This window comes from Pongo pygmaeus, chromosome 17 (assembly GCF_028885625.2).
Source record: "Pongo pygmaeus isolate AG05252 chromosome 17, NHGRI_mPonPyg2-v2.0_pri, whole genome shotgun sequence".
Taxonomy (NCBI): Eukaryota; Metazoa; Chordata; class Mammalia; order Primates; family Hominidae; genus Pongo; species Pongo pygmaeus.
Genome location: NC_072390.2, coordinates 37,897,688 through 37,912,729, shown reverse-complemented (window position 1 = coordinate 37,912,729; position 15,042 = coordinate 37,897,688). Strand labels below are relative to the sequence as shown.

The window sequence follows — 15,042 nt, the reverse complement described above, 5'->3', positions numbered from 1 at the left end:
CACCTTGCCCTATGGCAGGCGGCAAATCTCAGCGACCTTATTCTGATATATAGGAAACAACTTTGCATCATAATTACTTAGAAAATACCCGGGAGGGGGTGGGGGAGGAGGACCCTTTGTCATACTCCATGTAACTCACCATCGCGTAACTCTGCTCAGCATCCAAGTACTTTTTATACTCATGGTTGAGTTTATCAAAAACAGTGGCTATCACGGGCAGCGATGCTCTGTCTGACTCACTTAACACTGGAAAGGCACAATGTTCACACGGATCAAACCAACTTCATGTCAGCTTCAGAATTTCCACACATTGCTATGATAAAAACTAATCTCAAAAGGTTACCAATGCAAAAGTACCTTTAAAGGACACTCTAAGAAATGCAATACTTTAAAGACCTGATACCTAGATGTCATTCGCAACCCCTTTCTGGTTACAGTTAAAAAAAAAAAAAAAGCTATAGCAGGCCAGGCTCAGTGACACATGCCTATAATCCCAGCACTTTGGGTAGGCCGAGGCAGATGGATCACTTAACGCTGGGAGTTTGAGACCAGCCTGGGCAACAAGGCAAGACCCCATCTTTACCAAAACAAAAACAAACACCAACAGCACATATCGGTAGGGGATTCTTTTCTTCTTTTTCTTTTTTTTTGAGACAGGGTCTTGCTCTGTCGCCCAGGCTGGAGGTACACTGACACAAATGGCTCACTGCAGCCTTGTCCTCCCGGGCTCAAGCAATCCTCCCTCTGCAGCTTCTGGAGTAGCTGGGGCCACAGGTGTATACCACCAAACTCAGCTAATTTTTTTTTTTTTTTTTGTAGAGACAGGGTTTCACCATGTTGTCCAGGCTGGTCTCGAACTCCTAGGCTCAGGCAATCTTCCTGCCTCAGCCTCCCAGAGTGCTTGGATTATAAGCATGAGCCACCATGCCTGCCCTCAGTAGGGGATTCTTAAAGAAGACACATATTCAGTGAGTGGCTTGGATTTTGAAAGAGGTATGTGTGAAGGCCAGGGGTGGTGGCCCACTCCCCTCCTGTGTGCCCACTTTCATTCAGAACCATCCCATTTATTGTTCTTTTCTACCAGTATCTCTACAGTCATGTTTCCATTTAGCAGCCTTTCCTAGGGGGTCACATAGCCACCCCTCACATAAAGAATGAGGCTGTGGGTCACAGACAAGGCACAACGACGTAGCCCACATCCCAATAAAAAGTGTTGGGCAGCACAGGCCTCACACTGGAACCAGACCAAGGGGGAAGGATTCAACGTACTCTGTGAACAGACAGACAGGATGACCATCTTGCATTCCTTTCTCTGGAGGAGAAAATCCATCAGTCTTCCTTTGTCTGGTAAGAGATTTACTATGGGCTCAAGTTTCACTTGGAGGTTCCAGAGGTAACCTGGATTTTAAGAGGCAGCAAATAAAACAGTATGATGCAAACCATAACAAAAGCCCAAAAGTGGTTCCCCTAAACATCTGCGAGACGGGTGGTGGATGATGATAAAAAGCCGCAAAGTACAGTCAATGTAGCTTTTCCTTCCTAACCAAAGCAGAGCCGAGCCATTCAGGAGCAATTCAGGAGCATGTCTACCACAGGATGACGGCCCAACCACCGCACACTTGGCTGACTCTTTCCAAGTAACCTCTGCATTCAGGGGCACATCAAAGGTGTAGCTCCTAGGCTTCATTCCAAACGGAGCCTTCCCTAGACCTAGTCCCTCTTTTAACGTTTAAAATAGAAAAAGATGTCAACACGTGGCATCAACTTCAGTCCTGTGCTTTGGTTTCTCCTACAACGGCTCATTAGTTTAAAAGGTAACTCCAGAGGCTCTCAATGGGAACATCATCACTCATCCACTCATCAACCCATAAATGTACTGATCACCCACACTGCCAGCATCTGGTGTGGCCTTTCCCAGTTGGGATGCCGCAGGAGAATGAAGTGCCACATAAAAAATCATCTGGGTGATCCCTTTTTCAGTTGTCCCAAGGCAGGTACAGAGCAGCTGTACAGGAAAACACCAGCGAGATGCACAGGAGAGAAATGACTTCATTACATACATACAGTGGATGTCACATGAGGCTATGGGTTACAGACAAGGCACAACAACGCGTTACATACAGTGGATGCCTACAGCATCAGGGCTAATTCTCTCCTCAAGAGTTCTTAGGAATTCCAGAGGAAAATACACAGAGGATTAAAGAGTAACATAGTAAATTCTCTAATACCAGCCTGGCGAGGTATTAGAGACACAGGTTAGGGCAACATGGCAAGACCCTGTCTCTACAAAAAAAAAAAATTATAGGCTGGCTGTGGTGGCTCACACCTGTAATCCCAGCACTTTGGGAGGCCGAGGTGGGTAGATCACGAGGTCAGGAGATCAAGACCATCCTGGCCAACATGGTGAAACCCCGTATCTACTAAAAATACAAAAATTAGCTGGGTGTGGTGGTGCACGCCTGTAATCCCAGCTACTGGGGAGGCTGAGGCAGGAGAATCGCTTGAACCCAGGAGTTGGAGGTTGCAGTGAGCCGAGATGGCGCCACTGCACTCTAGCCTGGTGACAAAGCGAGATTCCGTTTCAAAATAGTAATTATTATTATTATAATAAATTAACTGGGTGTGGTGATGTACACCTGTAGGCCCGGCTACTCGGGAGGCTGAAGCAGGAGGATCCCCTGAGCCCAGGAGCTCAAGGCTGCAGTAAGCTGAGATAGCACTACTGCGCTCCAGGCTGGGTGACGGAGCAAGACCCTGCCTTAAAAAAATAAGATTTCTTTAGGCCGGGCACAGTGGCTCATGCCTGTAATCCCAGCACTTTGGGAGGCCGAGGCAGGTGGATCACCTGAGGCTGGGAGTTTGAGACCAGCCTGACCAACATGGAAAAACCTCGTCTCTACTAAAAATACAAAATTAGCTGGGCGTGGTGGCACATGCCTGTAATCCCAGCTACTTGGGAGGCTGAGGCAGGAGAATTGCTTGAACCCGGGAGGCGGAGGTTGCAGTGGGCCAAGATCGCGCCATTGCACTCCAGCCTGGGCAACAAGAGCAAAACTCCGTCTCAAAAAAAAAAAAAAAAATTTCTCTAATAAAGAGATTACCCAGGAAGAGACAACTAACAGACTGAGGAGGCTTCGTCAGCAAGGCCAGAAAGAGGAGCACACCTCCTGGGCTCATGCAGAACAGAAAAGGGCATGGACACCGGTGGGAAGGTCGATGGGAGAAATGAAGGGAGACACCGTGGAGTGGAGTCCGGCTTTCCATCCACCCTGGGGTGGAATCTGGCTTTCCAGAATGGGCTTAAGCAGGAAAATGGCATTCTTAGTTGTTGCTTTAATTATCAAAAGTAGTATATGTTCTTGATAAAATGCACATATAGTAGAAAACAGTATAAAGTGAAAAAAAAAAATCGCATTCCCACGGTTGAAAGGAGGGGTCATTTCTAAGAGATTCACCTTGAAAACGTCCCTGGCTATAACTGGGATCCAAAGTCAACAAGCACCATGTTGTAACACGACAACTGTCCCCGCTGACCTACCTTGGCTTGCACTGATAATGATGTCAGGTTGAAAGACAATCCAGGATGAAGAATCCACATGTTATAGGAAATTCTAAACCAGGAAAAGACGAAAACAAAAAGCAAACCCAGTTTCCGTTAGCACACGCCCCTGCCCCCCATGTACTGAGTCCACGCTAAACACGGCGCCCCTGGACAGTCAGGGAAGCTGCCTGCGGGGTGGCTCTCGGAGCGTTATTCACAGGTGCCCAGAGGAGGGCTTCAGGACCACTCTCTGAGGGTGACCACTTGCCCTGTTGTGCATGGTGCCACACCTTAGTAAAGGATACAGAGTTTACACGGAACAGGAGACTGGGTGGTCACGGCAGCAGGACCTACAAATTGAGAAAACATAAGTGCAACGATGCAGTCAGAAAATGCTGCAAATGCTGGTACTTATGACGCAAAAGTCAATACTTTTTAATGTCATTATGAAATGTTTATTCAATTGTAGTTAAGGAAGAAAAATGAACTGTTCCGTCTCACTGAGAGCACATATGGGGAGGAAGGGGGAAGGAGCTGACAACCCAGGAAAATCTCACCAAGAAAAAGAAAGCATGTCAAGGCTTCAATCACTGTGGTTTGGGTTATTTTTAATAACCAAAGATGACTCATGATCACTTACATATGCACGTTAAGGAACTGAGAAATTTACTTGAAGGATTCAAAATCAAATACCCAGATCATCCACGGAGAATGTTTCAAATAAATGTGGCTTGTAGCTTACCGTAGCTTAATTATCTTTTTTTTTTTTTTTTTTTAATTCAGGGTGTTGCTCTGCTGTCCAGGCTTGAGTGCAGTAGTTGGTCATATTGGCTCAAGTGATCCTCCCGCCTCAGCCTTCAGAGTAGCTAGGACGGACTACAGGCATGTCACCATGCCCTGCTAACTTTTTTTTTTTTTTTTTTGTAAAGACAAAGTCTATGTTGCCTAGCCTGGTCTCAAACTCCTGGGCTTAAGTGATCTGCCCACCTCAGCCTCCCAACATGCCGGGATTACAGGCATGAGCCACGGTGCCCAGCCACTTAATTATCTAAATAATTAGCTCGATTATCCATTGCATAGAGTAGGTCCAGGCACAGTGAGCTCATCTGGGAAGCAGACCCCCAAAACCTCACATGACAGGGACCCTTAACAACCAGTTATACTGCTCATGAACCATGCAGGCAGCCCTACAAGCTAACCATGACTCCTGGTTCTGCTCCAATTACCCAGGTACAATCAGAAGGCAGGTTTCAATCAGCTGGTCAGAGAAAGGGTCATTGTGAACAGACCACCCAAAGGTAGGAAAGAGCCCAGGCAGACAAGCTTTGGCGAAGAGCACTCGCGCTTTGAACCTAAGGGTCAAGGTCTGCACCGAGTGCACAGCCCTCACCTTTGGGTGGCTGACCTGCACACTGTCAGGTGAGAGCTTTCATTTTTAAGGCCCCCCAGATGATCCTAATATGTAGTCAGATTGAGACCCACTGTTCTAACAGGCCCAAAACAAAAAGAAAAAGGGTGGCTGACTCTTCCCAAAAGTGCTGGTTATATCTAAACAGGCCCATTCAATTCCTGAGCATGCCCACCCAGTGGCAGCACAGTGGGCAAGACACATGGATGCATCAAGCCGCCAGGGCTCACAGCCCAGCAGGAAACGAAAGGAGCGTCACTAACCTCTGAAAATGCTTTGCAGCCCATACTACCTAGACCCCCAGACCCTCAGTGGATTCCTGACTTCCTCCTATTGATCTCTGCACGAGCTGTCACTGTGACCAGGCCTCGCATCTGTTCCATTATGACCAGATGGTTAGAACCTGATGCCTCCTAACTGGTCCTGTACCACCGGAACAGAGCTGAAGATTCTAAGCCAGGGGTGTCCAATGTTTTGGCTTCCCTGGACCATAAGAGGAAGAAGAAGAATGGTCTTGGGCCACACATAAAATACACTAACACTAACAATAGCTGATGAGCTTAAAAAAAATCATTACGAAATCTCACAGTGTTTTAAGAAAGTTTAAGAATTTGTGTTGGGCTGCGTTCAAAGCTGTCCTGGGCCACATGTGGCCCACAGCCCATGGGTTGGACAGGCTTGTTCTAAATGTTTAGTTTTTTTTCCCCAATTCACCAGCAGTTACCTTCATGCCAAGTGGGCAGCAGACACAAGACAATCACTTGGCAAAATCTATTCTTTCAATGCTAACATTATTTACAAAGGAAAAGGAAGAAGCTCGAAAGAACACAGAAAGCCAAAAGACCTAATTGAACGTCTGTTAAGAACCAGCTCCTTCCTCCAACTGTGCCAGAAAGTAACTAAGCTTTTGGCTGATCCAACAAGACAAGGCAGTCAGGCTGATGATGGTGCTCTTGCTAAACTTTCAGCCAGAGCCCGATTCTGAATCTCCCAGGTGAAAGGTACAAGGAAATCCTGACTGCAGGCTGGGTCAACCCGCCCAGTGCCATCTGACAAAGAATAAAGCATTAGTACCAGGGTTCCAAACGTAAGCCATCTGACTACGTCTTGCACACTGAAACCTCAGACTAGCCAACTCTGCACTCCAATCTCCTTCAAAAGAGAGCCAGGAGAGACTGCTGCGAGGGACAGGCACAGAAGCAAGACCCTGTGAGAACACAGTGAGAAGGTGGCCATCTGCAAAGAGGCCTGCCAGGAGCGAGGCCTCAGAAGAAAGCAAACCTGCAGACATCTTGATCTTGAACTTCTAGCTTCCAGAACTGTGAGAAAATAAAGTTCTGTTTAAGGAAAAAAAAAAAAAAAAAAAGAGAGAGTGTGTGTGTTGAATATTCTTTCAGTTCTATCTTAAAATCAATTACACTGGAAAAAGGCAAAACGAAGCACATAAATGACTTCTTTCCCTTTTCCTGAATTCCTGACCTCCACTCTTCTGACTTCCCAACCCTACCTCTCCAGGCAGAAGGAGGACTGATTTGGGTAAGCCTAAGAGCCACAGCCGAAGCACTTACTGTGACTGTCAGTCCCAAAGAATGCGATACTCATCATCCCTGTCACACGGAATGTGAGAAAGAGAAAAGTGATCCCAGGTTACAGTAACAAACCTATAGCCAAAGTTAATTTCAGCGTTACAGAGCTAAGGCAAACGGAAAACGTTACGGGCGTATTCAATATTAAAACATATTTCACCATCAATGGGTAATCAAAACTATCCATTCTAAAGCTCAGGGAAGATAAATTATTCTATTTCCTCCCAAGGGAGATTCATCTATCTTAGAAAATGCTTTTTTCACAACATAATTTTAGCTTATAGGATCAGTAGTAGTTGCATTTTTTAAAAAACTAGAACAGGCTGGGCACGGTAGCTCACACTTGTAATCCTAGCACCTTGGGAGACCAAGGCAGGCGGATCACCTGAGGTCAGGAGTTCGAGACCAGTCTAGCCAACATGGTGAAACCCCATCTCTACCAAAAATATAAAAATTTGGGCTGGGCATGGTGGCTCATGCCTGTAATCCCACCACTTTGAGAGGCCAAGGCGGGCAGATCACTTGAGGCCAGAAGTTCACGACCAGCCTGGCCAACATGGTGAAACCCCATCTCTACTAAAAATACAAAAAAATTAGCTGGGTATGGTGGCGCATGCCTGTAATCCCAGCTACTTGGGAGGCTGAGGCAGGAGAATCACTTGAACCTTATCTCCTCTCACAAGTATTTAAGTGATTGAATACTTGGTTCAATCGCTTGAATACCTCACAACCTTGAACCTGTGAGAGGCGGAGGTTGCAGTGAGCCGAGATCATGCCACTGCACTCCAGCCTGGGCAACAGAGTGAGGCTCTGTCAAAAAAAATAAATTAAAAAAAAACATAAAAATCAGCTGGACACAGTGGCACATACCTGTAATCCCAGCTACTTGGGAGGCTGAGGCAGGATATTCACTTGAACCCAGGGGGTGGAAATTGTAGTGAGCCAAGATCACGCCACTACCTACCAGCCTGGGCGACTCAGTGAGACTCTGTCTCAAAACAACAACAAAACTGGAACAAATGGCCCCTGGCAAAATCAGACAGATCTGGGAATCTCTGTTTATTCCTCACTCCACTTTTAACGTGACTCCCAAAGATCATGGTGAGAACACAGCCACATGGTGAAACGGCAGCACAGACTCCTCTATCTACAGAACCCGTGTTACCTGCGATGGGGATCTGATAGGGCTGGATCGATCGAGCGGGAAGCACCGGGTGGTGGAAGGTAACAGAGCCGTCAAACTCTCCACGTAACTTGATATCAAATATTACCGATGTCTACGGGGGGAAAAAGACAAGACTGAAGCCAAAATCAATCATGGTTTGCCCAGTCGCTTTCATTCCGTCCCATCTTGCTGTTTAAATCAGTTTAAAAGCCTGTGTTTGCATTTCCTCCCTACAGGCTAGCTCTTACTTGAGAAGGAATTTGTCATTAACATCACAACTCTCTTTTAATATTTTTATCTCCTCTCACAAGTATTTCCTGCATTTATGACATGCTTCCTTTGACGAGCTCACTCAAAGTGACCTAAGCAGATCTCTGTCATTTCAAACATCCTCACGTGTCAGAGAGTTAGCGTCACCACCCTCTGGGAGGGTAGAGGAGGGAAGTAGCTTCTTTATATCAGAGGCCCAGCCCACAGGACCCATTCTAGTTGTCCTGGTCCACACGGCCTCACAACCATTATTCCCCAGCACCGTCATCCATGCTCACAACTGCAACAGAGAGTTCAAGTACTCGTGGAATGGAGCGGATTCCCACCTTCTTCCAAGGTCAAATCTCAAGCGTTAGTTTCTGTAATAGTTTTGAATTATCTTTAATCAACTGACACAATCACTTTTTTCTAAACTACTTAAGACTACCAAACCCATTTCCATCTGGAAGACCAAAACTCTTAGCATAAAAATGCACTTTCTAGTCTTATTCAGACATTTTACCAATTTTCTTTTTTTCTTTTTTTTTTTTTTTTTCCGGAAACAGGATCTTGCTCCATCACCCAGGCTGGAGTGCAGTGGCGCGATCTCCACTCACTGAAGCCCCAACCTCCTGGGCTCAAGCCATCCTCCAGCCTTAGGCCCACGAGTAGCTGGGACTATAGGCGTGCACTACCAAGCCCGGCTAATTTTTGTATTTTTTATATAGATGGGGTTTTGCCATGCTGCTCAGCCTGGTCTCGAACTCCTGGGCTCAAGCAATCTGTCCGCCTTGGCCTCCCAAAGTGCTGGGATTACAGGCGATCGTGATCCACTGTGCCCAGCCACCAATTTTCACAAGGCTTTTAAGCAACCTTAACTTTGGTAGAAATGCAGACAGCTTGTACCTCTGTATCCTGATGATGCACGACTACCAGGTTGTCCACCACGTTCAGGGCAAACTTGCCCGTCCTATTTAACTTCAGTATGTGCATCTTTTTACAGGCACCTTCTCTGTAGGACAGAAAGCAAAAAACAGATCAACAAGCTGCAGTTCACATTTTAAAATCAGAGAGAGAGGGGAAACAAAGCATGAAATCTACCGTGGTAGATGATAGAGGACCACCTCCGCTCCTGTGCTGTTGGAGGTCCGAGAATGATGCCTCAAGAAGAGAACATACAGCTGCCCGTATCTAATTAGGGAACAAACAGACATAAATCACATCTGGCCATTCAAAATTCCTTTGTTCTAAATGGCATCAAAGTTAAGTAAATTATGAGATATTCCCTTAATGGAGTATTTTGCTGCCAACAAAAGTGTTTACAAAGAAACATACAGTTACTCAAAGCCTATTATAAAGTTAAGTGGAAAAGAGAACACACACTAAACACAGCTTGATCATAATCTTTTAAAAGAAAACCCCAAACCTAAGCATAGAGTCTAAAATGATTGGAAAGAAACACATGTTAATAGTTATACTAGAGTGATATGCTAAGTTCATTTTCTTCTCTGTTTTTCAAGTTTTGTATAATGAATGTATATTCCTTAATAACAGGAAAATATAATCACTATTTTTTTTTTCATTTTTCAGAGACAGGGTCTCCCTCTGTCACCCAGGCTGGAATGCAGTGGTGCAACCACAGCTCACTGCAACCTCCAACTCCTAAGCTTCGGCGATCTTCTCTCACCTCAGCCTCCCCAGTAGCTAGGGCTACATGCACATGCCACCGTGCCTGGCTAATTTTTAAATTTTTTTGTAGAAACGGGGTCTCACTATGTTGCCCGGGCTGGTCTTGAACTCCTGGCCTCAAGGCAATCCCCCTGCCTTGGCCTCCCCATTCACTGGTATTACAGGTGTGTGCCACCATGCTCAGCCTTTTCTATTTAAGTGCCATCTAATAAATGTTGCTGTGAACAGTTCCTGAATGCATATTCTAGTCCAGTGGTAAACTCTGTGCTGGGCCTGCACAGGGACAAGGAGGAGACCAAGGTGGGAGGGAACAGGTCCCCACCTCCACTTCAGCCAGGACTGCTCTCACTTTATCTATTGTCTAAACAGGAATGCTGGCTGGGCACGGCAGCTCATGCCTATAAACCCAGCACTTTGGGAGGCCAAGGCGGGAGGATCACCCGAGCCCAGGAGTTCAAGACCAGCCTGGGCAACATGGTGAAACTCCATCTCTTCAGAAAATACAAAAATTATCCAGATGTGGTGGCATGCGCCTGTAGTCCCAGCTACTTGGGAGACTGTGGCAGGAGAATCACTTGAACCTAGAAGGCAGAGGTTGCAGTGAGCTGAGACTGTAACACTGCACTCCAGCCTTGGGCGACAGAGCGAGACTCTCCAAAAAAAATTTAAAAATAAACAGGAATGCCACAGAAGAGTACCTTAAAAAAAAAAGGGAAGAAGAAATGAAAGAACATTATACTAACTACCATAAAGTTTGAAAGTTTGGAAACCACTGTTTTAGGCCACAGAAGAATCAGAAGTAACTGAGAAGCAAAATTTTGACTATTGTCGAATCAGATACAGGCATACGGGGGTTCTTTTTTATTAGTCTCTATTGTGTGTTTAAAATTTTCATTGCAAATTTAAAAATTCAGATATCCACTTTTTCAAATGAAAATATACCTCCGTACTGCCAGGCATGGTGGCTCACGCCTGTAATCCCAACACTTTGGGAGGCTGAGGAGGGCAGATCACGAGGTCAAGAGACCGAGACCACCCTGGCCAACATGGTGAAACCCTGTCTCTACTAAAAATACAAAAATTAGTTGGGCATGGTGGCACGCACCTGTAGTCCCAGCTACTCGGGAGGCTAAGGCAGGAGAACCGCTTGAACCTGGGAGGTGGAGGTTGCAGTGAGCCAAGATCGTGCCACTATACTCCAGCCTGGCAACAGAGCAAGACTCCGTCACAAAAAAAAAAAAGAAAAAGAAAATATACCTCCATATATACGTAATTTAGTTCCATGTTTGTTACATAAAAATCTTAATCTATTTTCTTATTTAGAACAATTATTATTTAACTTAGCTTTTAAAAAAAAAAAAAAAACTTGGCCAGGCACAGTGGCTTATGCCTGTAATCCCAGCACTTTGGGAGGCCGAGGCAGGTGGATCACTTGAGGTCAGGAGTTTGAGACCAGCCTGGCCAACATGGGGAAACCCTGTCTCTACCAAAAATACAAAAATTAGCCAGGTGTGGTGACAGGCGCCTGTAATCCCAGCTACTTGGGAGGCTGAGGCAGGAGAATCGCTTGAACTTGGGAGGTGGAGGCTGCAGTGAGCCGACATTGCACCACTGCACTCCAGCCTAGGGGACAGAACAAGACTCTGTCTCGAAAAAAAAAAAAAAGAAAAGAAATTCTAAAACAAAGATACTAAGAAATAAATTGGTTCAATGTTCTTGTTTTATCAGGCTAGAAAGGTAAAGGAATTCCTTAGCATCACAAAGCTATAAAAATCAAAAAGGAATGCCAAAAACACTGCAGGTTTTCTATGTTCACAGGATCTATACACTGAATACCCAGGACAAGGGGAGTCCTCCTTATGTGTTCTAGGGGTCAGGGCATCACGTGGTGCTTGTAACACACTCCTTCTAATATTTATATTACTGAAAGCAATCACAGGATGGAATTCTCTCTGACACGGACATACATGGTAGCCATTGCGATGTCTCTTTCAGAAAGGCTGGGTTTAGTTGACTTAGGCGCAGCTGGTAATTCAATCTCAAATTTGGGCAGCTTCGACATAGTGCCAGCCTGTTTAGGGGGAAAAAGTTTTAGGAAAAGCTTATTAAACCCCTTCGATGCTTCACCATTCCCTGTGTAAAGCCAACAAGGATAAACACAGACTTCGTCTTTGGATCCTTTCCACCGTCCCCCGTGTCCTCTCACAGCCTGTCTGCCCAGCATAGAATGAATGGCTCCAGGAGCTGACGGGTACACAGAGTGCCCTCTAGTGGTCAGAGTGGTGACGTTACGGCTAGAGGAACCTGTCCCTAACGTGCCTGACACATTAGGATGCTACAGGAACAGGGGACAACTGGGGAAAGGTGTTGTTTTCAGGGGAGGCTTCCTCTTACCCTAAAGTGAAAAGGCTGCAGGACATTCTCCAGGACCGTGGTAGACAGCAAGATCACGGCGCTCTCGGGGCAGTACATGTACCAATTCACATTGAGATTGTGGCTCTTCAAGAGTTTCAGACTCCGTTTCTCTGGTAATACCTGAAGCAGAGTTTAAGAAACAGGATCTTCATTTAAAAAGCAGCAAACTAATCCCAGCACTTTGGGAGGTTGAGGTGGGCGGATCACCTGAGGTCAGGAGTTCGAGACCAGCCTGGACAAAATGGTGAAACCCCATCTCTACTAAAAATACAAAAATTAGCCAGGCATGGTTGGCATATGCCTGTAATTCCAGCTACTCAGGAGGCTGAGGCACAAGAATTGCTTGAATGAACCCAGGAGGCAGAGGTTGCAGTGAGTCAAGATTGCACCATCACACTCCAGCGTGAGTGACAGAGCAAGATTCAGTCTCAATTAATAAATAAATCAATAACAGCAAACTTTCAGAAGATTCTTACAGTGTGCTCTGAGAATAAAAAGCAGAAGAAACCCACTAAGTGAAATGAACATTCTCACTTGTACTTATTACAGCTACTACTTAACCAGCCCTATGCTTGGGGCTTTACAGAGCCTCCTAACTCAGTTACTCTTTGCCATGACTGAGAGGCAGGCATCACTGACCCTATTAGCCGGATGAGAAACAAGGCTCCAAGAGTGGATTAGGGAACCTGCCCCTTAACAAAGCAATTATAGCCTGGGTAGGCTGTTTCCCTCCAAAATCCTTATCTGTGCCTCCACATGCTTAGGCATGTGGAGCACATGGATACACCTAAGAGCAATTTACAATAAAATTCTCCTCATCCAGGAAATGGCCAAAAGAAACTGACACCTCCAGGACCCCATGTATTAACTCGGCCACCTCCCAGCCCATGGCAGATCTGCCTTCTGCTTGGCCTCCATCTCGACTCCAGTCTACACTGGGCCTGGGAGGAGCTCCCTTCTTCTAGCAGATGTGTTCATAAGACTGCATACAAATGCAGTACTTTATAATCCAGGCACATTTTAAATGCACCCTAAATATTCTGATATTACAGAACACTGTATAGAGCCCCCAAGACATTAGTGCTCATGGTACACTGCACTGAAGAACTGCTGTGCAAGTCAGGGGCAGGAGCCGTAAGCTTCTTAATAACTATAATAATTAGGATGTGCTAGAGTCTTCTTTCAACTTTTTTCTTGAAGATCTGAACCCATCTAGGTAACCTTAAGGTGTACTTTCCCACTGCAGAAAACAGAAAGAAAGACTTTTAAATGATTACCATAGGGAACTCCTCCAGAAAGCAAGCCACCCTTCCCATGCAATCACATGCACAAAATTATATTTCTGTGTGTACGGAATTTGTCTAAAGTTTGTTTAAAGTTCTCCTATTGGTCATTACAAATTTCTTTTTTTTTTTTTTTTTTTTTTTTTGAGACAGAGTTTCACTCTTGTTGCCCAGGCTGGAGTGCAGTGGCACAATCTCGGCTCACTGCAACCTCCGCCTCCCACGTTCAATGGATTCTTCTGCCTCAGCCGCCCTAGTAGCTGGGATTATAGGCGCCCGCCACCACACCCAGCTAATTTTTGTATTTTTATTTTGAGATAGTAGAGGCGGCACTTAGTAGAGATGGAGTTTAATAGAGATGGGGTTTCGCCATGGTGGCCAGGCTGGTCTCGAACTCCTGACCTCAGGTGATCGCCCACCTCAGCCTCCCAAAGTGCTAGGATTACAGGCATGAGCCACCGTGCCCAGCCAGTCATTACTAAGATTTCGATGTTGGCCTTACAGCAAAGCACCATGGCATTAACACACAGGTGTATTTTCTCTAACCATACATTCTAAATTGTATTACTTTCATTAGGTCAACAAAATTAAAACCTGAAAGAACTCTTAACATCCTCCTAATTAGTTCCACTTAGAGATCTCAGAAGCATGCTTAATAGGTCAGGAAGCTGGAACAGATGAAAAGAAACAGGCAGGTACATCAAAGGACACAATCCACAGAGTGGAAAGGCAACCTCCAGATTCGGAGAAAATACTTGCAAATTGTATCTCTAAGAAGGTGTTAATATCAGAATATATAAAGAACTACAATTCAACAAATAATAGTCATTTGATTTTAAAAATAGGCACAATGACCCGAATTAGTCATTTCTCCAAAGATGATACACAAAGTGGCCAAAACACACACACAAAAGTGCTCAACATCACTAATCAACAAAGAGCGCAAATCAAAACCACAATTAAGATGGCTAATATCAAAAACAAAACAAAACAAAACAGCAAATGTTGGTGAGGATATGGAGAAACTGGGACCCTTGTACACTTGGAGGGATTGCAAAATGGTGTAACTGCTATGGAAAACAGTATAGCGGTTCCCTAAAATATTAAGAAACAGAACTACCATCTGCTCTAGCAATCTCAGTCTGGGCATAAATCTAGAAGAACTGAAAACGGGATCTTGAAGCAGTATCTGCATACCTGCATTGACAGCAGCACTATTCACAATGGCCAAGAGGTGGAGGCAACCCAAATGTCCCTCAACAGATGAATGGATAAGCAAAATGTGGTGTATACACTCAATGTGGTATTATCAGCCTTAAAAAGGAAACCCTATCACATGCTATGGCATGGGGGAACCTGTAGGAAATTACGGTAGATGAAATAAGCCAGTCACAAAGGGACAAATACTGTATAATTTCACTTATATGAAGTATAAAAAGTAATCTAATTCGGCCGGACACAGTGGCTCATGCCTGTAATCCCAGCACTTTGGGTGGCTGAGGTGAGTGGATCACCTGAAGTCAGGAGTTCAAGACCAGCTTGGCCAACATGGTGAAACCCCATCTCTACCAAAAATACAAAAATTAGCCAGGCGTGGTGGCACACACCTGTAATCCCAGCTATTTGGGAAGCTGAGACAGGAGAATCACCTGAACCCAGGAGGCAGAGGTTGCAGTGAGCTGAGATCACGCCACTGCACTTCAGCC

The 15,042-nt window shown here is 45.3% G+C and overlaps 1 protein-coding gene across 5 annotated transcripts in view; it reads right to left on the bottom strand.

Annotated features, from left to right (window-relative positions):
- The window catches only part of RMC1 (regulator of MON1-CCZ1), a 28,896-nt gene that overhangs the window by 4,295 nt on the left and 9,559 nt on the right, over window positions 1-15,042 (bottom strand). For all 5 annotated transcript variants that reach the window (XM_054461043.2, XM_054461036.2, XM_054461038.2 and 2 more), the window contains 9 exons: window positions 12,033-12,173; window positions 11,606-11,709; window positions 9,051-9,140; window positions 8,856-8,961; window positions 7,701-7,812; window positions 3,847-3,891; window positions 3,539-3,592; window positions 1,270-1,398; window positions 140-246 (listed from right to left, as the gene is read on the bottom strand). In XM_054461043.2, coding sequence (XP_054317018.2) covers window positions 140-246; window positions 1,270-1,398; window positions 3,539-3,592; window positions 3,847-3,891; window positions 7,701-7,812; window positions 8,856-8,961; window positions 9,051-9,140; window positions 11,606-11,709; window positions 12,033-12,173 — 888 coding nt within the window. The remainder of the gene's footprint in view (window positions 1-139; window positions 247-1,269; window positions 1,399-3,538; window positions 3,593-3,846; window positions 3,892-7,700; window positions 7,813-8,855; window positions 8,962-9,050; window positions 9,141-11,605; window positions 11,710-12,032; window positions 12,174-15,042) is intronic.